The following is a 22,028-nucleotide window of genomic DNA, read 5'->3' as shown; positions in this document are numbered from 1 at the left end:
GCCAGCTGTAGCACGGACTCCAAGACGCGATGTGTGTATGACAGGTGGGACCATATATTAATAGTATAGTGAGCAACTATTGTATGAATTGACTATTAGATTGGCTATAGATGAATTGGAGCTAGTAGTGAGCTATACTATTAAACTTACTCTAATATGCTAGTGAAACAAAAGGCAAGAAAGGGGTTGTCTGAAGTGAAAAGATGAGTTAAGAGGTGGACTAGGTGATCCAATGTACAATTTACTTGTTTTTTAACATTAGGAGATATTGTGATGTTTTATATTGATACAGGAGATAAAAAGAAAACATAAGACTTTAATCAAGAAAAGTAAAACAAAATCACCATCACACATCGATAATGTCTATACGGACCAAAGGACTAGCACCACACTGACTACAATTTAGCCAGATCAGACATCACTAGAGCCATGGCAGATCCAAAACTGAACAACCCAACACGCCAAAAGACGATAGATACCAAAGTCTACCAGACAACCGAGAGGGGTTGCAGAGGGAGAGTGTGAGAAAGAACGGACCGTCGTCATCCAAAAACATAGGCTCAACTGTCTGAAAACGGAAGGCAAAAACAGATCCTCCAAGACAACGCCTTCAATAAAGATACAACACCATAGCACCACCATCGCCCGCAAAAGGAAAACTGAACATATGGTTTTCACCCTGAAATGACCAGTGGAAGGGAGAGCGAGCCACCTTGACAACGCCGTCTAGAGGGATCATTGCACTCAAATTTGTCACCCTAGCCTCATTGCTCTCATGGAGCTTCCACTGTATCGTCAATGTAAAGACATCCCTTCATCGGCTAGTCTCAGCCTATCCCTGCACCCTAGGGGCATCGTAACTGGCCAAAACCTCTGCAAGGGTGGCACATTTGCGATCTCTACACATGGATCTATCCTATCAGTCAGCTTCGCCAACCTACATTGCAAGTTACATCGCTGGGGGACCGAGTACACATGTCGTATTCTGGTCCACCCTCTCGTATTAGATAAGTGTATCGATGTCTCGGTCAAAGAAGGATGTTTTCTATGTATATACTCCCTCCGTCCTAAAATATAGTAACTTTTAGTTGGTTGGGACATATTCTAATTCTACGAATATGGATAAGAGGCCTGTCCAAATTCGTATTACTATGATATGTCATATCCATCTAAAAGTTGCTATATTTTGGGATAGAGGGAGTACCGAATACGTTACAATTGTATTAGAGTAAGCAAAACTAATTAACGGTCAGATCGTAACAACATTTATGTATAGGTTGGCTATGTTTTCGGCCTTCGATCACCCTTATATCAATTGTTCAGCTAGCCATTGTCAAAGAATTGTTAATGTTTATTTATGTTTCAATAGAACAAAATGGAGCAAAATTCAGTGGAGTAGAGCAGGGGAACCGCGTTGACCATCCACTGTCGAGTGTCGGCCCGGTACGTGGTTTAAAACTAATCTTATGATCGAATTTGATCTATTCTAAAATTGCGATTAGAATGTCTGTCTTGACTCCCGATATCTATCCAGCCTGGCCGGAACTTGCTCCCATACTCCCACCTAAACCAACTACTCCCAATCTTAATACCTCACTGACAAGTGGACCCAACGTAACGAGCCCCACATGTCATTAACACGAATCACCTTCTCATGAATCCAACGGTGGCCCCACCAGTCAGTCAGTTAATCAAATGATTAATAATGTCCCCACCTTAATTAAACCCACAGCTTAATCCACCAATAATAACATCATATAAACAAATACGTAGTACTAACCTAAAATCTATCCTCACCGACAAGCCCACCCACTGTTTACGCCGGGATACCCGACCCCGCGCCCACTGACACCGCGGGCCCACCCGTCTCCTTCATCAGTCTCAGATCCGCGACGCGCTTCCCACTCCAGTCCCCCTCCCCTCCACTGCTCCGATGGCCGGCGGCCGCGCGTTCCGGCCGTCGGCGCCGCGCCGCGCGGCGTTCGCGGCCCTCCTGACGCTGCTCTTGCTGGCGACGCTCTCGTTCCTCCTCTCCTCGCCGCCGCCGACGCACGCCTCGCACCGCTCCTCCTACCTCTCGTCCTCGCCGCCGTCCCGCCTCGCCGCCATCCGACGCCACGCGGCGGACCACGCGGCGGTGCTGGCGGCGTACGCCGCGCACGCGCGGAGGCTCAAGGAGGCGTCGGCGGCGCAGTCGCTGTCCTTCGCCACGATGTCGTCCGACCTGTCGGCGCTGTCGTCGCGCCTCGCCTCCCACCTCTCCCTCCCGGAGGACGCGGTGAAGCCCCTGGAGAAGGAGGCGCGCGACCGCATCAAGCTCGCCCGCCTCCTCGCCGCCGACGCCAAGGAAGGGTTCGACACGCAGTCCAAGATCCAGAAGCTCTCCGACACGGTGTTCGCCGTCGGCGAGCATCTGGCCCGCGCCCGCCGCGCGGGCCGCATGTCCTCCCGCATCGCCGCGGGCTCCACCCCCAAGTCCCTCCACTGCCTCGCCATGCGCCTCCTCGAGGCCCGCCTCGCCAAGCCCTCCGCTTTCGCCGACGACCCCGACCCGTCCCCGGAGTTCGACGACCCTTCGCTGTACCACTACGCCGTGTTCTCCGACAATGTGCTCGCCGTCTCCGTCGTGGTGGCCTCCGCCGCGCGCGCCGCGGCCGACCCCTCGCGCCACGTCTTCCACGTGGTCACCGCGCCCATGTACCTGCCGGCATTCCGCGTCTGGTTCGCCCGCCGCCCGCCGCCGCTCGGCGTGCACGTCCAGCTCCTCGCCTACTCCGACTTCCCGTTCCTCAACGAGACCTCCTCGCCGGTGCTCAGGCAGATCGAGGCCGGCAAGAGGGACGTGGCATTGCTCGATTACCTGAGGTTCTACCTCCCAGACATGTTCCCGGCACTGCAGAGGGTGGTGCTCCTGGAGGATGATGTGGTGGTGCAGAAGGATTTGGCTGGGCTCTGGCATCTCGACTTGGATGGGAAGGTGAATGGTGCCGTCGAGATGTGCTTCGGTGGATTCAGGAGATATAGCAAGTATCTCAACTTCACGCAGGCCATCGTGCAGGAGCGGTTCGATCCTGGCGCATGTGCTTGGGCATATGGGGTCAATGTGTATGATCTTGAGGCATGGCGAAGGGATGGCTGCACGGAGCTGTTCCATCAGTACATGGAAATGGTAAGCTTCTGTTTTATCCGGTTATATATAACATATATGAGTAGCATTGGAGTGCATTGGGTTTGATACGCGACTGCCGCTTATAGTTATGCTCAGTGCCCAATCTCCTCGATTCGTGCCATTTGGTTGTGCATATGCATTTAGTTTGCAGTTTCACTAGCTCGATGGAAGTTCTTAAGATATTTTGTGATTGATCATCATGCGATTCAGGTATCTTGATGTTTCCTGCAATTTTTAAATAACCTGAGTGGGCATTTGGTATAGGAAATTATAGGGCAATACATTCCTTCTGTGACATACGAAGAATTATGTAGTCTCTTGGGTGACTATTCCAATTAGCTACTATCAATGATGTGTATGGATAATCAGAAATGTACCACATTTGTAAAAGTTTATCAACTAGCGAATTTCCCATGCGATTGTACGATGTGGTTATAGATATTTCTTGAGCCCCTAAGTATTGTGTTGCTTAGTCCACTAAATGTTGAAGATTGAGAGATGTAGAGATATGAAGGGAGAGAAGTAAAAAAATAGAGATATAGACATGAAGGTATACACTGCTGGTTTTTCATGTTGAAACGTATGGCTATAATTGTGAACCAAGTCATCAAACCTACTGGTTCTAGTTTAGCCGATTCAACCAGTGTGGCTAAATCTTGTAAACAAGGATCTAACCAATCATGTCAGTTAGTGTATAATAGTCGCCTGATCGAGCGCTTCATGATCTTGACTTCTCAACTAGTGTTCCACAAAACACAAGATGAATTCATCACTAGGTTTCTATTGCCATGCATATGTGATACTTTTTTGCTGAGCCCTAAGCTTTTTGTGTTCATTGGCCATTGTGTAGTAATTAAAACAATAACAGCCCCGATATACAATTTATGTTTGCATGTTATCTTGACCTACTTTGTCCTGTCCTGTGTAATATACTATATACATATGCAGTTATGCAAATGATCTCATAGTTGTCTATTTTTGCATCTTACTAGCATGCGTTTGCACTCACCAAGGCATGATATGTGTATGAATGTATGACCCATTATTTTCATGGCAGAATGAGGATGGTGTGCTTTGGGATCCCACATCTGTTCTACCTGCTGGGCTGATGACATTCTATGGCAATACAAAGCCGCTTGACAAATCATGGCATGTAATGGGCCTTGGGTATAATCCAAGCATCAGTCCTGAGGTTATCGCTGGTGCTGCCGTGATACATTTTAATGGGAATATGAAACCGTGGCTTGATGTTGCGTTGAACCAGTACAAAGCTCTCTGGACCAAGTATGTTGACACTGAAATGGAATTCCTGACACTATGCAACTTTGGTCTATGAAGGAAGTTAAAAAAAATACTCCCAATAATGAGGAAACCACTGATATGCTGTTGTTTTACTGGCCAGGAGAATTTTACGTGAGTGTTCTTTGTTATCTGTAACAAAATTTTCCTTTGTAGCATTTTCTTACAACTGTGCTGGGCAGAAACTTTCTTGTAGATTTTTCTTGCTGGTTTATGATAGTATTGTTTCATTAGCTAAACTGTACTGGACCATCATGGTGTAGAGTAATAGAGTATGTGGCAGTCTATTGGAAGGAAACTATAGCTGAATGCTCCTGTATTATTTATAGCAAACTTATCTCCCAATTGTATCTATCCAAAAAGGAGAAAGAGTTATATATCCAGTGACATTTTATTTTGTCAATGTTTCCCATATCTTACTCCACTGCACTAATAGTTGGAGTATTTTATTGAGGCATAATGTTACTGGATAGAACTTCATTTGTGGGCAACAAATTTATGAATAATTATTGAAAGTTCCTGCATGTATAGTTTCGAAATGCCAGGTCAACTAGATTTTTCAACTGTAATTGGCACGACAGAATGCTCACTAGTTTCTGCATGAAATGGATAGGTATATAGTTTTAATAAAATTGTATGCGTTTAGCTTGGCTGCTTGATTTTTCTCCACAGATTTGATTATTTGTTCCTGGAAAAATTGAGTACGCTGTGTATAGATATTGCTGATGCATTTGATTTTATGACCAGGATTTTGTTTGTATTTTAGTTCTCGCAGTCTTCTCCTGAAACCTTCCCTGTTGACCTTGTTAGGAGAGGAAAATAATTTATTTCGATCTCTTCGTCATTTGGCATGACTCTATCGAATAATAGGAAAATTGTGTCCGTTTGTGATGTTAGCTGAGACACTAACTTTTTATGTACTCCATCCATTCTAAAATATAGCAACCTAGTATTAGATTAGACACAGTTTAGTACTATAAGTTTGGATATATTGCGGCGGAGGGAGTATGACACATGAAGCAGCTTTCTGTTCTGCTAGCTCTTATCAGCTGCTGCCATCTCAATCTTTAGGCTGAGTTCGGCAGCTGAAGAAAGTGAGTGAGTTTGTTTCTATTTCCGCGCGTACGCTTCCCAAATTACTAAAGGGTGTATTTTTTACAAAAATTTTCTATAGGAAAGTTGCTTTAAAAATTCATATTAATCTATTTTTCAAATTTAAAATAGTTAATACTCAATTAATCATGCGCTAATGGCTCACCTCGTTTTTCGTATCTTCCCAATCTTCTCAATCTCCTCCTCCTCAAACTCACCCTTAGTGGACTCACCAGCTGCCGTCTGTCCATGAGAAATATGTATTTGATCATGCTGTGATTCTTTTGCCAAGAAGTGGCTAGTCAATATTTTGAGTAATACGAAGAAAATATGGAAAGCTGCATCACATGTTCGCATGGATTGCCTATGTGCGGTGATGGATTAGAGCTGGTCAGCTAGATGATGCAATGTTGTTCTAATTTTCCCCTTTTTCTGCAGTGCTGAATCAGGATGGGAGTATGGGACTGTAAAAGGATTCTACCAAAGTGATTGGTTATGATGTCAACCTGATGCCCATGACTGCTTGAAGTTAAAGGCCATGCTTGTAGAGTATTGATGGTTGAGGAATAAAACTGAGGTTATGACAATTATAGGAAGGCACAAAGAAAGTAGTTAAATATTTGAAAGTTGAAAAATTAATTAATTTAAAGGATATTCTGAGAAATACTGATGAAGAAATTTTTTTTGTTAGCTTGGGGCTTGGGAAGTTTGTCCACTGTAATCTGTCACATGTTAGTATAGTAGCCTATACTTCAAAGAAACTTACATATTGGCCCCTTCATTTTATTGTTCAAGCTCCGCTCCATCTCCTGCCTTATGTATGTTTATGTACATGACAAATTCCTTTGTTACGAAATTGCTATTTCTTTCATAATTTCAGTTGAGATAATTGTCGATGTATTGATGCTTAAATCTTAGTTTGCCCAAAATAAGTTGTGCAACACACTCATGTCATTGACATAATGATGATGGTGGTTAACAGATTGTGAATTCACGCGAAGGTGAAAATATCCTCATGAATGTTAAAATTTTTTGAATGTCACCAAATAGGTACTTTATTCATCAGTTAGTTTGGCGTGTGCCGCAAGCTTTAAATTGTAGGGCTTTATACCATTGGATTCCTCACATTCCTCCGGTTTACCAACAAGTGATAGCAAAGAGAAAACATCTAACCATATATTCAAACTCATTCGTATAATTTCCTATGCTCTTAAGCAACATGATAATCGTCACTATGTCATCGCACACTAGGATTTTAGTTCTTAGGATAGAATGAATGGCATCTCTCTTTGGTGGTCTTAGGGGTCCAAACAAGTCATCTCTCTTATTATGTTTGACATTGATCTTCAGGAATACCCTTCAAATTCTACAAACATCAATTACATTTTTCTCTTTTAACAACATCAATATGAGCAAGACATTATGATGTTAAGGTGTTGTAATTTAGATAGGTAAAAAAATATTATTGATCGGATTTGCATAACATAGGCATGAGGTTTTAGCTAGTGAGGAGGTAGACTTTGGCGGGAAATTTATTGGCGGATACTCCATTAAAAACCACTTATTACTATTTATGCAGGTTCTTAGTGAGTGTTCCTAATAGTGATATCCATTAATCGGAATAAATGTCACGAAACTATACCTATTTTATCGAGATTAGCATTTTGCAAAAATTTAGCTTGACATATTAAAGAAAAACTATATTGCTTGAAAAACACTTTACCTTTAATATTCACCGTGCAATTTTAGAATGGAACAGAGGAAGTACATATGTAGATATAAGAGTCTTAGGCCTTGTTTCTTTCAGCTTGGGATTATTATAATCTAGATTATTGAGTTAGATTACTATAAGCTAGATTGTTATAATCTGTAGTAGAATAAGCGGTTAGTTGTTTCTTTCCCGATTATTAGAGCCTAGATTATTGGGTTTGCAAGTCTAAAGAGGGAGTGGGGTGGCATGGTGAGTAATTTTTCACTCAATAATCTAGAAAAAGCTCACCTAAATGAGCTTATCAGATTATAATAAGCTGGGCTCTAGATTATAATAAACTACTTCAATAAGTTATCCGTTTCTTTCAGCTTACTCCTAATAATCTGGATTATAATAATCCGAAGCTGAAAAAAACATGGCCTTAGATGAGTCATCCTACTTGTGGCATATATATACCCATTACTAGCAAGGCAAACGAAAAGTTCAAGGAAATTGACAGTTGAAGAAAAAAAGTTTTCTAAAATGTGCTAAATTTACTAATTTGGAAATAAAGGCCCATAAAGCATTTCCCCTTCCACACCTCCACCCCTCTCTCCGTCTCGCTTTATCTTCGATTCTCCGTTTGCGCTATCGTAACCCTAGTTTGCGAAGAGAAACGCCGTTCCGGCGGAGGCACGGCCGGAAAACTTCCGCCGCCTCGCCTCGCTCCGGCGCACGTCGCCGGCGACGAGGGGCCGGGGGCAAACCGGTGGTCGGTCGGCCTGCTCCTCTCCTCCCCGCCCGTGCGCCTTCTCCCCTGCTGCCCGCGAGCAGGTGCGAATCGAATCGAATCGAAGGTATTTTTCATCTCTATCTCTCTCGTAGCCCTCCCTCGTCGGAGATCCAATCCGGAGTTGGGATCGATTCGATTTGTTCTTCCTTCCCGATTTGGTTCGTTTGATGCGCGCGTGGTGTAGCTTTTGATGATAGGTTTTCGTTCGTTTGTTTGCCCCCCATTTGGTCCACGCTAGGTCAACCACGATGAAGAAGCCCAACGTCGCCGCCAAGGTCAAGGCGGCCGCCGCCGGTGGGGCGGATGGGGGGTCGTCCAAGGGGAGCCCTTCCACCCCTGCATCGCTCAGGGTGACTAAGTTGGTCAAGGGGAAGGCGAAGGTGAAGGCGAAGGCTAGCCGGGAGAAGGCTGCTGCGCCAGCCGCTGCGGCTGGTAAAGAGGCCGCGTCCCTGGGTGATGCTGGTGGCAATGCTGATGCATCGCCTGCGGCTCCGGCTTTGCGACCGGCCGCGGTGGCTGATGCGGACGGGGCATCCAAGGGGAGCCCTTCCACCCCTGCATCGGTCAAGAAGACATCTAGGTTGAATAAGGTGAAGGCGAAGGTGAAGGCTGCAGCAGCTGCTGCCGCTTCAGGGTCCCCATCCGTTGGTGCTGCTGGTGGCAATGCTGATGCATCGCCTGCAGCCCCGGCTCCGCGATCAGCTACTGTGGCCGATGGATCAGCTACTGTGCCTGAAGCATCAACGCCAAAGCGAAGGCTAAAGCTAAAACCAAAGCTGGCTGAGGCTAATGCTAATGCTAATGCTGTAGTTGCCACCAAGAATGGTGTAGGTGCTGATAACAACGATGGTGATGCCATCAAGAAGAGAAAAAGAGAGATTGCTGGGGAGAGGACTAGCAATGTGAAGGAAAGGAGGAAGGAGGAGGAGGGAAGCAAGAAGGAAGAGAGGCTTGACAGTAAGGGAGGAGGGCTTATATTCATGTGTAATGCGCAGACTAAACCAGAATGCTTTCAGAGCCGCTTGTTTGGGTATCCCAGAGGGAAAATCAGAATAGTTGAGAAGATCCGACCAGGGATGAGGTTGTTCCTCTATGATTTTGACTTGAAGCTACTTTATGGGGTGTACAAGGCAGTATCAAAGGGTGGGCTTGATCTTGTTCGAGATGCATTCAGTGGAAAATTCCCTGCACAGGTAATTCTGGTATTCCATCGCTGTAGACAAACTCATATGCTGTGAATGTTTTTTTTTAAAGAGGAAGTGAATATGGTTTTTTGGGGTTTATGTTTTTATACTTAAGGGTATACATACTATTTTGGGGATTGATTGATACTATGGTGCACCAATGATTTTTGTACACAAACCTATGATTGGCGGTAGTAGAAATGGTATCTTTCTGGTTCACACTGTTTCTGAGAACAAAATAACCCTGTTGTCGATACAGATTGCATTTCCATTTTCGGAAGATTGATGCATATGCATTAGACATCATCATCAGCTGTAACTTGAATTGTGCATTTGCATTGGTTATCTGTTGAAACAGATGTAGATATACTAGCTAGCTATATTCATCTTTGCTTTAATTAAGAAAACAGGTGGTGCTGTAAGTAATGTGACTGAATGATTTGATAGACTGCTAAGAGAACATTCACTGCCCCTGTTTCTTAATAACAGGATTTGCTTGTGACCATTTATGTCCATAGAGTTCTTTGATGCTTGGTTTATATTCAAGTTGTCATTTCAGATATAACTGTAACTCTGTGAGGGTCGATTTGTTTTTACTGCACTTCCATTGGTTAGTTGGAATTTACCATATCTGGGAAACCATATGATGGAAAGTCACGAAAGTTTGTACAAGTGGTTCTTACCTAAGACTGTACAGCATGTATATTAGGACCACCATTGCCAATTCCGTGCACAACTTTTAAGACCTCACAATTGCATATTTGGACTGTTATCTACTTTCAATGATCAAGCACGAATTCATGGGCACAAGATTCCACACAACCTTCTGTTTGAAAATGGGCTTCATCTAGAGTAGTTAGTGTTGAAGATTTGATATTTTCGTTGTACTCAAAACTATTTTTTGTGCTTGAGCTTGCCACAGGTGAAATTTAAGATAGATAAAGATTGCCTTCCACTTCCTGAGAGCAGATTTAAGGATGCAATCAGAGAGAACTATAGTGCAAAGAGCAAGTTCAATCCCGAGCTCAACTCTAGACAAGTGAGTGTCATTTGAATTTTGTTCAAAACAGAAAGTTTTAAAAGACAAATCATAGATGTTAGTATTTACTTTATCTTATGTATTACATGATATTGTGCAGGTCCATAGGCTAATAGCTCTATTTGAGTCTGTGAGTGTACCTCAACCAGCTCCACAGAAGCCTCTTGAAGAGATGCACCACTATGAAGGAAAATCACAGCCACATCAATATGAAGAAAGACGATCTTCTTTGCCTGTCATGCATGTTCCTCCCCCTAAAGACTTATACAGGGCAACACGCTTTGATCCACATCCAGTGGATTATAGGATTGATCATTCTTTGTCTAATGCTCATGATGGTCCCCACATACATTATCAGCAAACACTTGTTGCACGCGAGTCTCAGCGTGTTCCTCTTGACATAGAGCCTCGTCTTGTGCCGCATGCCCTAGAGCCTCGTCATGGCCCTTCTATCCCAGAGATTCAGCATGTTCCACATGCATACTACCGCCATTTGGCTCCATCTGATGTTCCATATTATCGTTCTCAAGTGGATCCACTGCCTAATCGGTACGCTAATGCACAAAGCTTCCTAAGTTGTGGTCCATATTTATTATTCGTAACATGTCTTGTAGAAATTTTGCGAGAGCTTCTCTCTCTTGCATGTTGGTCTGTCATTGTGGTTAATAAATACTACCTCTGTCCCAAAAAGACTGCACTTTTATACATGAATCTGGACAAGAGGCATGCCCAGATTCGTTTCTAAAAGTGAACTCTTTTTGGGACAAAGGTAGTAAAACATTTGGAAACGCATAGTGTTTGGAGACGGGAAAATACTTACTAATTCAGCAAATTAAGTTGATCTTTCCATTGGTTAGTTAAATATTTGAAAACTGACATAAAATTGATTAGCTAGTTATTTTTGTAGATTAACGCTTGAAGCTGTGTTTTTTCCGAAATGTAAAGATACCGTGTGAGAAATGTTTGGACTTGTTACTATCAATGCATGCATTAGCAACCTAGAACATTTTTATTGTCTTTTATACGAATGGAACATGGCCAGTATCCTGGTTTTAAAATAGAGTATATATCCCGTGAAACACTTTCTTAGATAATTGAACCGAGCCCAAATGCCTTCACCTCTCTTATCATTCAGCTCTGCAAGTGCAATTTTATGTTATCAGTTAAACTGAAGTGCTCATAACTTATCTAATCCACAAATATTTCTATGGTACAATCTTGAGGTTTAAGAAATATATTACGATTTTTTATTAGCATTTCTTTAGAATTGTTCAACAGAATTCTGATACTTGATAATAATGCCATCTCTAGTTTATATCATGGTTGTTAAGGCGTCGCTATAGCTCTAGGGCTCCCTGAGGGTGTTAAGGCATCTCTCCACCTTAAGGGCTTAATGCCATAACCCAGAGAGGGAGAGGGAGAAGAGGTGAAGGAAGCAGCAACTACACCATTTTCCCATTTCTCTGCTCCATGCCATCGCCATCTTGCTCCCCCTTAGCTCTGGTTTCCTCTTTTCTTCTCTCCCCTGCACCAGATTCATCTTGACTCAAGGGAGCAGCATTAGATCCATCCAAGGGAAGGAGCACATACAAAGAGAAGCACTGGATTCATTCTGAATCAGGGGAGTAAGGAGCACAGATAGAGGAGCAGAGCTAGCACAAGGAAGAAGCGATACAGGCGTGAGGAAGAAGTGACATTGGAGACAGCGCTTTGAGAGGAGAGAGTGTGTACCTGGTGTGGGTGTTAGGGTTATTTCTTTGACTTTGGGCTGGTATGAACGTTATTGGGCTTTGTTGGGCTGGCCTGAGTTTTCTTTCTCTCTCTCTTCTGATGCTGCTAATCACTTAGGTTATGGTGTCGCCATACCTTAGCGGTTTTACACTATAGTGGTAACTAGTAAGGCGTGGGTGGGTCGCCTTACCTGCCTTAACAACCTTATAGTTTATATATTAGGAAATGTAGAAAAGGAATCCATGGAAGAAGCGTGTCAGATTGTCAATAGACCAATGTAACACAAAGCAGTTCTGAGCAAAAGAAAGGTTAACGTGTGTTATGTACATGATGGCCCATTTATAGTTCATCTTAACTGTTCCCTTGGAGATATAGCTCTCTAAGGTGTGAAAAAGAGAAAAGTTCCGTTTGCAACTTTGCAAGAGAAGTTCCATTGGTTGCTTGATTGTCATGAATTTGTCTAGTTCAACAAAATTAACTAAATGCACCAGTCAGTGACCCACGCCCATCCTTAAATTTGACCTAATTCCTTGTGGAAACTTAGTCTTGTTAGTTTATTCCTGACGGAAAAATATGTTCTGAAAACATGTCGTAGTTCATGTTTTTTTTTCCCAACATACCACCGGAAAAGTGCTACAATACTCCCTCCGTCCCAAAATAAAACAACCTAGGATGGGATGGGACATATCCTGTCTAGATTTGTTGTACTAGGATATGTCCCATCCCATCCTTGGTTGCTTTATTTTGGACAGAGGGAGAATAATTTTAAGTTTTTGACAATGGAGAGTAAGGCTCAAGTGGGTCAACCCGTGAACCCACTTATTGGCTAAATAAGTGGGTAACCCGCTTGCGGAGAGTGGATCTTATTATGACACTATGTTAGTTTGGTAAACTATGAATCCACCAGTGAAAACAAATTGGACAAATGTTTTATGCACTATAGTATTAATAAATTTCTATCAGCGTATCATCTATATTAAGCATGTTTTGTTTGCTGTAGGTGTACACTTGAATACTAACCCAAACTAACTATTACATCCTATTTTGGTTATTATAGGCTTCAATTTTCTTACTTAGAACAATACCATGCTTTTGGCTAACAAATTCCTTGAACTTCAGTGTTGCTGCCAGAACTGTGGCTGATCCATTTCTTTCAAGAGATTATACAGCAGTCCCAGCCACAAGATCTGATGGTGCTGCCCGTGTTGAGGAACTCAGGCAGATAGGGGATATTGCTTCACTTGGTGCTCGGGTGGAGGAGCTCTACCGTCCAGGAGAGCTTGCTGCTCGCGGTTCTCGTGTGGAGGAGCTCTACCGTCCAGGAGAGATTGTTGCTCGTGGTTCTCGTGTGGAGGAGCTCTATCGTCCAGGAGAGGTTGCTGCTCACAGTGCTCGCATGGAGGATCTGTATCGTCCAGGAGAAATTCCTATCCGTGGTGCTCGTGTGGAGGATCTGTACCGTCCTGGAGAAATTTCTGCTCGTGCTGTTCGTGTAGAGGATCTTTACCGTTCTGACCAACGCATCACTCATGCTGTGGACCTCCCTCTCCGCGCACCCTATCCAACAGCTCATTATGAGGTCCCCAATCCCGCATATTCTGATATCAGTCAAAGGTATGCCTCTACAAGGCTTAATGCACCTGGTGCATCGGTTTCGTCTCTCTATTCCTTTCCTGGCGCGCCAGCGTATCGATGATTGGTACTCTGAATTTACCATGTTTTTACCCTGAGCCGGTTATACTGCTAGATGCATCGGTGCCATTTAGAAGTTGTGTCCAAACCTTAGGAAACCTGGATGGTTGTCACAGTTCCTGTCACTGTGGTTTGCTTTACCTGTATTTTCTGTCCTCGTTGATCTGCTCCCTGCACAAATGATGTCCTGGTCCAACCTTGTTCACCCATGCTGTTGAATTGTGCTGCAAAGTTATATCCATGAATCTTAAGCTCATCTTTTTGTTGGCGTGTTGCCGCATTCTTTTGGCCTTGGCATTCCGCCAAGGCAACAAGGCTCAAGTAGGGCTATGAGGCTGGGTGGTTTCGTTTGTGTTCTTTGAACCTTGGATGATTATAAACTCTTGATCCAAGACTAGGGATGAAAGTGTATTGGATAGTGTATATAATACAAACCCAGGATCTGGTACAAATATTGTCCTCCTGATTCCAATCTGATTTCATCCCTATCCAAGAAGGCTATATATGTGATCTCCTTGGGCTGATTGCATCATGAAAGCTGAGAATTTTTTTTCGAGTTCTCAATCGCATTGTTGTGGAAGGTGATGCATTTTGCCTTCCTATAAATATTATAACCCTTGCTAATTCGCTGGGGATTGTATTCTTCAATTATTTTTATTACTTGTGCCCTTGTGTGCTTCATCAGATTTGTCCGAGGTGACGTACGTATGGACGTATGGCCGTGCCGTGCGGTTAGCAGTTACAGCAGTCCCATTCTGACCTAGTTTTTGATGGTGGTCAAGTAGAGCTTAGTAGCTGATTCTAGACCATTATAAATTTTCAATCCTATGGAAATTTTTCCTCAATGGTCATTTGGTTCATAGGAATAACTATTAAAAAAATTCCTATGAAATTCCTTTGGATTGGCTCAAATCATAGGAATTCTGGAGGAATTTTAACATGGACTTCAACCTCTTGGAGAAAAATCCTTAGGGTCTCTCTTCTTAGTCTGTGTTTAGGTCACACTGAAGTTTAGTTTGGAAGTTTGGTTAAAATTGGTACGATGTGATAGAAAAGTTGTGTGTAAGAAAGGTTTGATGTGATGGAAAATTGGAAGTTTGGAAAAAAACTTGGGTTAATTGGACCCATGCCACTGCAAATGTGGCAAATCAAAAAAATAACACTACTATTCGCGTTATCGGTTGGGTGCCACTGAAAATTTTTAAAATTAGAACCATACCACTCCGTCACTCTATTCATTCACCCCGTCACTCTTTCCATCCTTCTCGTCCTCTCTCACATCGCGGGCCGTCCTCACCGTTTCGCCGCCCAAGTCCTAACACCACCGCTGCGGCCGACCTTGCTCACTCGCTGCAGAGCTCCTCCTCATTGGGAGCCGCGGCCGACCTCTAAACAGGGCCTTATTCCTATATTTTTCATGTGTTCTATACAAATGGCTATTCATATGTTTTTATGTGTTTTTTCAATCCATGGGTTTTGAGATGTCATGACACTTTAATCTCTCTCTGCGTTTTGAGAATCCCGCGTTCCAAAAAAACGCTCTTATATTCTATGATTCAACTTTGGCCCCTACCGTGCAGAGACCGGAGAAGTAGATTCATGGCATGATGCTATCTAGCCTTTCTAGAGCCAAGAAAAGTGGGTGCGGATATGTGTATTATCATTTATCAGTAGCATCTAATTAATAGATTAGGCACGTTGATGAGTGGTGGATCAGTCGTCCAAAACTTAACGTAATCAGTGTGAAGCAGTTGTGCCATCTGCCATGGTAGGAAGCAAAAGGCCAACAAGTCTATTATGGAATGGTGACATGCACTAGCAACCAGGTTTATCAAACCGTTCTCAAGTCGACGGTTTATTCTATGAAAACCGTTGACTCTTGGTAAAATTCGGTTAAATTTTGTCACAAATCTAAAATCCAGTTTGATTTTTTTTAGAACTCGAACCAGTTAGGAAGTCCGGTTCTTTTAAACCCTGGTAGCGACAGAGCGAAATTAGTCAAGGGAATGGGCTTCTGTTGCTTATTTTTTTAAAAATATTTTTAACTGCGCCATTGCTGACCAAGCCATCACCGAAGATGTCAGAATAGATGAATGGCCGGTAGAGCAACATGGACGCGATGCTACTGTTCCACGGAATACAACGCCGTTCTGTTTTTTCGTTCCGTATCGGACGATCTGGTCTAAATTGGTTGGCCTTTGGAGTTGAAAGCCTCGTTCGGTACGGTAGTACTTCTCCCTAGCGTGGAACACTATGGTTCTCAAACACTACCTTGTTTTTTAAATAGAAGGTAATCTTAGAATCACAGTACAAACGTATACGCTCATAGCACGCGCACATTTACTCTTATGAACGTGCATAGGTACATCATACCCCTATAAGCATCTTAATTGGATCTCATATCTTGATATTCACATGTGAGTCTCTCTATTGACATATACGTTATCTATCACGGAAAGAATAATTAACCGTAAATACGAACACCCGTGTTTTAGAATTTATCCGAATGAGTTGATTCCACTATAAAGAATCTAATCAGTTAAGTTGCGCTTACTTAATTTTAATAAAATGATTTTATTCTAATTACACAAAGATGTATATGCATACATGCCCACTCCATACGCTTATAGATGTCATTTCATACGCGCACACGTGCGCTCTATCACACACTATTAAAAGCGAAAATGTACACTTTTTTACAACAAAAGGCTCGTATTTTTTATCACACTGACAACATGGCTAGGTGGCTCGAAGTAACTCATTAAAAAAACTACTTCCTCCGTTTCATAATGTAAGTCATTCTAACATTTTTCACGTTTATATTGATATCTATCTAAATTCATTAACATCAATATAAATGTGGAAAATGCTAGAATGACTTACATTGTGAAACTGAGGGAGTAATTAAATTTGCAGCTTTATTCTGTCCGGGCAAATAATTTTGTAACGCCTGCCTTAATGGAAAGGCGTAGAGGAAGGCATATGCCATTTGTCAATTCCAAGTTGTCCAATTCATCCATCAAAATGATCATTGATTTGAATCACCGTAGAAGATTTGGGGCAAAATTACTCGTTAAGAGTAGTATAGTGCTTTGGTGTGATGGGATGTGATAATGTGACATCCTGCGACGAGAGGTCAATCTCAAAATCTCACGTGGAATGATATGTAGAATCATGATAGTATATATGATGATCCTGTGGTCTGTTATCCCGGTTTCTCCAAGTTTGACCAAAAAATACCAAGCAAAAAATGTGACGTGCTCACCATAATTAAGTGCCTTTTCAACATAAAAATACCCTAATTTGTGTCAACCTACAAACCTGCCAAGTGATACTGTTGTTGTCCACTTGAAGATGTATTTTTAGCTGCGACTTATTAACTAAAAATACATGACTAATATAAAATAATTTTACGATAAAACTTGTACACTTCTATTTTTAGTTTTCATAAAGCCAAAACTAAGTAAAAACAACTAAAAACATCTAATTTTAGTTACAAAACTAAGTTTTAAAATTTTAAATTGTACAAATAATTTCTTTTGGACGGTACAGGCTGGCATAAAACAACTCGAGTAAAAAAAAATAATGGCCTGGTCAAAACATCCCAGCACGTGCTATCTCCTTCAAAACAGTTAATGCATCTGAGAATCCATTCCAATCTCCTGTAATCCTGTGTGCTAGCCGGCATAATTTTCTGTTTGACAATTGTATAACAGTAATCACATTCGCCACTTACCACTAGGGTTAGTTATCTAGATTATAGGTCTTCTTTTAAAACGTGGAATTGTGAAAATACAAAAATGAAAAAGAAACATATAATAGAATATTGTAGTGACCTGAGTAGCACCCCAAGATCCTGAGTTCAAATCTCCATAGGAGCGAATTTCAAATTGGATTATTTGAGGGCTAGTTCCCTGTTCGATAGGCTAAATTCCTATTAAAAAAAGGCTGCATATATCCAGTTGGATATAGAGGCCGGGTAAAAAAAATACCCTTCTCTAAAAAAAATAATAAAAAAAATAGAATATCGTGCTAATTAAATTCCTATGAAAACTAAAAACTTAGAAAAGCCTCAAAACTACAGTTTCAATTATACATGGGAAAAACACATGAGCTTGAAATTATAGAAAGATGAAGACATGATTATTTTTCTCCACAACTCCTCTATACTAGCCTAGTCCACTAAAATTTCAAAGAAATTTGTAGGGAATCAGTTCTTTGTTCTAAATATTTTCTACAGGAAACTTTTCTATATAATTTAAATCCTAGATTGCCAGATGTATTTGGAAGTAGGAGTTGGGGACTTTTCTTTCCCACATAAAAAATGAGATAGCTTATTAGCATATAATTAATTAAGTATTAACTTAAAAAAATTAAAAATAGATTTAAATGATTTTTTAAAGAAACTTTTCTATAGACTTTTTTTAGAAATATATACCGTTTAGCAATTCGGAAAGCGTGCATGTGAAAAAAAATGCCAAACCGACATGACAGTATTATTTTGCGTGGCCAAAAGATTCACATCTTGGAAAACAACTTTTACAAGAGTTTACTTTTAATACTAAATATTCAAAAATTTCAAAACAAAAAAAAAACCCCAAAACACAACCTAAACCGGAGAAGCAGCAACCAACCCTTTGTCCAGCTTGAGAAGAGCCCTCCTCTCCTTCCACACAGATTCCAGTGAAGTCAAGACAGCAACAGATAGGAGGAGTGGACGGCTCGCCTTCTCTCCTCTCCTCTCCGAGCCGGTCTTCCTTCCTTCCTCGAGTGCGTCTCGCCTCCGTCCAAAAAAAGAACAAATCTTTGTACGAGTCGCCGGTCTCGCCGCCCTTCTCAGACCCCGCCCGCCCGCCACCGCCACCGCCTTGGCCATTGCCCCCCCTCCGCATTGCTTCGCTATAAGTACTCGCCGGAGTGGCCACCCTGCACCATATCCACTCACCTCGGAGCAGCAGCACAAGAATCAAACAAAGGAGAGCCTTCTTGCGTTCTTTGCTTCCTCCTCCTGGTAAGATCCGAATCGATTCCCTGCTTTTTGTTTTTCTTTTTTTGGTTTCTTTGAGGGTTTTGTGCTCGGTGCCCGCCAATGCCTGCGTATTGCGATTCAGATTGCTCATTCAGATTTGCGCCTTTTTTCGATGGCAGTGTGTAGAGGATTTGAAGGAGATTTGGAGTGTCTTGAGAGGATGGCGTTCGCGGTGTCCGACGAGCTGCTCGGCACGTTCGTCCCGATCGCGGTGTACTGGCTCTACTCGGGGCTGTACATCGTGCTGGACGCCATGGGGATGGACGACTACAGGCTCCACCCCAAGGGGGAGGAGGCCACCAAGAACGTCGTCTCCAAGTGGACCGTCGTCAAGGGCGTCCTCGTCCAGCAGTCCTTCCAGATCGCCGTCTCCCTCCTCCTCTTCACGGTAACAATCCCTCTCCTCACATTTGTCTTAGCGCTGCTGTTAGTTCTTGTCATAGGGAAAAGAAAATTCAGTTTGGGGATGGATTTGAGAATATGTCATGAACTAGTCTGAAACAATAGCTTTCTTGATAACTGTGAATGCGAAATTGGACAGTTCAGTTTGGGGATGGATTTGAGAATATGTCATGAACTAGTCTGAAACAATAGCTTTCTTGATAACTGTGAATGCGAAATTGGACAGTTTTTTTTGTAGCATTTGTAATGTGGGGAAAAATTAGCCTGGTAATAGCAAACAGAATTGGTGGGGTTGCATGTTGATTTTGGGAGCATATGAGCTTGAGTTTTGTCTCACTGTTGAACATGCCTTAAACTGTAGTTAACTCTGAAGCTAACCTGTTAAGTAAACAGGGTTTGGTTGGTTTCTTTAACATGGGGAAATTTATTATATTGGATTTCAAACATTTTGCGCAAGCTAATATATGAAGATCTAGAAAACAATAAAGTTTGAAATAGTATGCAACGGTTCCCACTACTAATAGAAGTTTCTCTTTGAACCTACTTTCGTTCTACTTGATGAAACTTCTTATGTGATTATTGTACTTACAATCTTGCAATTTTCCCAAAATGTAGATCATTGGTGATGAAAGTGGTACTGTGAGGAAGCAGCCTCCGGCCCTTGTGATAGCATTGCAATTCATCATTGCGATGTTTGTTATGGACACATGGCAATACTTCATGCACAGATATATGCATGTCAACAAGTTCTTGTACAAGCATGTCCACTCCAAGCACCACACTCTTGTAGTCCCGTATGCCTTTGGAGCTCTCTACAACCATCCCCTTGAGGGCCTCATCCTGGACACCATCGGCGGCGCCCTCTCCTTCCTCATCGCCGGCATGACTCCTAAGACGGCCATATTCTTCTTCTCGTTTGCGACCATCAAGACCGTCGATGACCACTGCGGCCTGTGGCTCCCGGGCAACATCCTCCATGTCTTCTTCAGCAACAACAGCGCCTACCATGACATTCACCACCAGCTCTATGGCAACAAGTACAACTTCTCGCAGCCCTTCTTTGTCATGTGGGACAAGATCCTCGGAACATACATGCCTTACACTCTTGAGAACCGCAAGGGAGGTGGATTCGAGGCGCGCCCGATTAAGCTCAATGTGGCAGAGCAGAGCAAGACCGATTAAGCTCAATCTAGCAGAGCAGAGTAAGGCCAATTAAGCAGTGTTCTTCCTGCCAGTGCACAAAGCTCATGTCATGTTGTAGTATTGCCTGATTTTTCTAACTACATTTGTGTTGGTAGTCAGTAGAAGTCTTTTTCATGTTCATATACACAAACCCTTTTGTGGGGGATGCCATCTTGTACCAAGGTATAGCAAATAAAGCATTGTGTTAAAAAGAAATATCTAGTCAGATTTAGTTTCCTCTGAATTGTGCCTGTTGCTTCTCCATGCTGATGGACAAAGTGAGCTGAAAACAGCATTACATGCAGCAGTGAGTTGGCCATCACATTCTCAAAGCTTTCTTTTTTCTGTCACGTACTCTAGCTAATGGTGATGCTTTGGCTGTCATTGTATTCTAAAAGGAGCAGTGAGCTGTGCTCATGGACCAGGCTGTCGGATGTGCAATGCCAGCTTGACTGAAGTGGCTCAAAACAGCAATGCCCACAGAAAGCAAGTGCTCCAAACTGAGTCAGAGCTAGCAGCACACTGAATGATATAATCTTCAGTATAAAGAGTTTACCTTGAAGAGGGATGGCATTTGTATATTGAAATGGGCCTGTATTGTTATTTCTGAGTTCTGACTTAGACTGTCTTGCATCTGTGTGCTCTTGCTTTTTTTTTTTCCCTTCTATTGCTTGGTCAGGATGGCATTTGGAGCCTGTCAGCCTGTGGACCAAAGAAATCCGTTTTAGTTAATTACACAGTGCAGATCATGCTGTTTTCTCGGGAAGAATTTAAAATTACCCATCAAGTTCTTCCGTTGCTTGCAAGTTGCCACACATGATGACCTCGCTCTGAATAATATGGTCAGCCAATGGAGTTCTGAACTTCTGATGGACCACCATTTTAATCATGATGACATCACACTGCTAGTGCCAAGTAGAAGTGATAAGGTTAACACCATTTTAAGGCTACGTATCATCTGGCAACTGCTCTCTCATGGTACAATTATCTCTGCTTAATTAATCGAGTGATAAAGGCACAAATCAGCTTAGGAATCTGCAAGCTATATTTAGCCGTATACTGTTGGCTGCCATGAAACAGACGGCGGCTTCCATTCCATATGCATCAACAAATCGCCATCTGTAAGCAGACACAGCCACAAGCTGGTGACATGTGCGTCTGTTTCAAAGCTCGATCGGATTTTATAGGATTTTCTCCCGTATGATACGAATAGCTGTTTAGACGGTTTTTTTTTTTTAGGGAAAAGCTGTTTAGACGGTTACTGTCGATATAATCTCGTCATGCCATATCTATACACAATAATACTACATATAATTGATCGTTTGTTTAGCTACAACAAACTTAGACAATTAACTACTGATTCTATAGTGAACATGACACGTAGTACTACCTACCTCCGTCCTAATATATATCAAACCACTCAGTCCTACAAATCTGGATTGGGGGGAGAGAGTACATGGTAATAGTATCAGGTAGGAGTAGTTTTTCTATGAAACCATCCGGTGATCAATAGTTCAACACACGTTATTCTTCTTCCTCCCTTCCATATCATAAAAATACTACTAGCCCCATTGTTTCGCTTAGGCTCATACTTATAAGCCTAAATTTAAATTTTAAAATTTATTTTTAAGTTGATTTGTGTTTTTCTTCATTGTGATTTTTTAGCCAAAATCTATTTTAAAAACTAATTTTGAAGTTAGTTTTTGTGGTATTTTTTAATCGTTGT

The 22,028-nt window shown here is 42.3% G+C and overlaps 3 protein-coding genes across 4 annotated transcripts; all 3 read left to right on the top strand.

Annotated features, from left to right (window-relative positions):
• Positions 1–1,867: 1,867 nt before the first annotated feature.
• LOC127777912 (probable galacturonosyltransferase 9) lies at positions 1,868–6,472 on the top strand. Of its 2 annotated transcripts, XR_008018386.1 has the most exons (3): positions 1,869–3,169; positions 4,227–4,582; positions 5,999–6,472. XR_008018386.1 is itself a non-coding variant. In XM_052304537.1 (2 exons), exons 1-2 carry the CDS (start codon positions 1,934–1,936, stop codon positions 4,503–4,505), a joined length of 1,515 nt encoding a protein of 504 aa, XP_052160497.1. In that variant the 5' UTR covers positions 1,868–1,933; the 3' UTR covers positions 4,506–4,880. The 2 variants fall into 2 exon arrangements, 1 of the variants encoding a protein (XP_052160497.1); XM_052304537.1 differs by lacking the exon at positions 5,999–6,472 and having other exon boundaries at positions 1,868–3,169; positions 4,227–4,880.
• A 1,378-nt stretch (positions 6,473–7,850) lies between these two features.
• On the top strand, positions 7,851–14,161 carry LOC127776513 (uncharacterized). The gene is made up of 5 exons (XM_052302913.1): positions 7,851–8,107; positions 8,282–9,236; positions 10,150–10,266; positions 10,367–10,815; positions 13,117–14,161. The coding sequence occupies exons 2-5, from the start codon at positions 8,292–8,294 to the stop codon at positions 13,691–13,693; spliced, it is 2,088 nt and encodes a 695-aa protein (XP_052158873.1). The 5' UTR covers positions 7,851–8,107; positions 8,282–8,291; the 3' UTR covers positions 13,694–14,161.
• A 4,235-nt stretch (positions 14,162–18,396) lies between these two features.
• On the top strand, positions 18,397–20,882 carry LOC127775750 (sphinganine C4-monooxygenase 1-like). Its single transcript, XM_052302040.1, has 3 exons — positions 18,397–18,700; positions 18,838–19,106; positions 19,736–20,882. The coding sequence occupies exons 2-3, from the start codon at positions 18,879–18,881 to the stop codon at positions 20,300–20,302; spliced, it is 795 nt and encodes a 264-aa protein (XP_052158000.1). The 5' UTR covers positions 18,397–18,700; positions 18,838–18,878; the 3' UTR covers positions 20,303–20,882.
• The last annotated feature ends 1,146 nt before the right edge of the window (positions 20,883–22,028 follow it).

Source organism: Oryza glaberrima, chromosome 6 (genome assembly GCF_000147395.1).
Source record: "Oryza glaberrima chromosome 6, OglaRS2, whole genome shotgun sequence".
In the NCBI taxonomy this organism is placed as follows: domain Eukaryota; kingdom Viridiplantae; phylum Streptophyta; class Magnoliopsida; order Poales; family Poaceae; genus Oryza; species Oryza glaberrima.
This window is presented reverse-complemented; position numbering and strand designations above follow the sequence as displayed.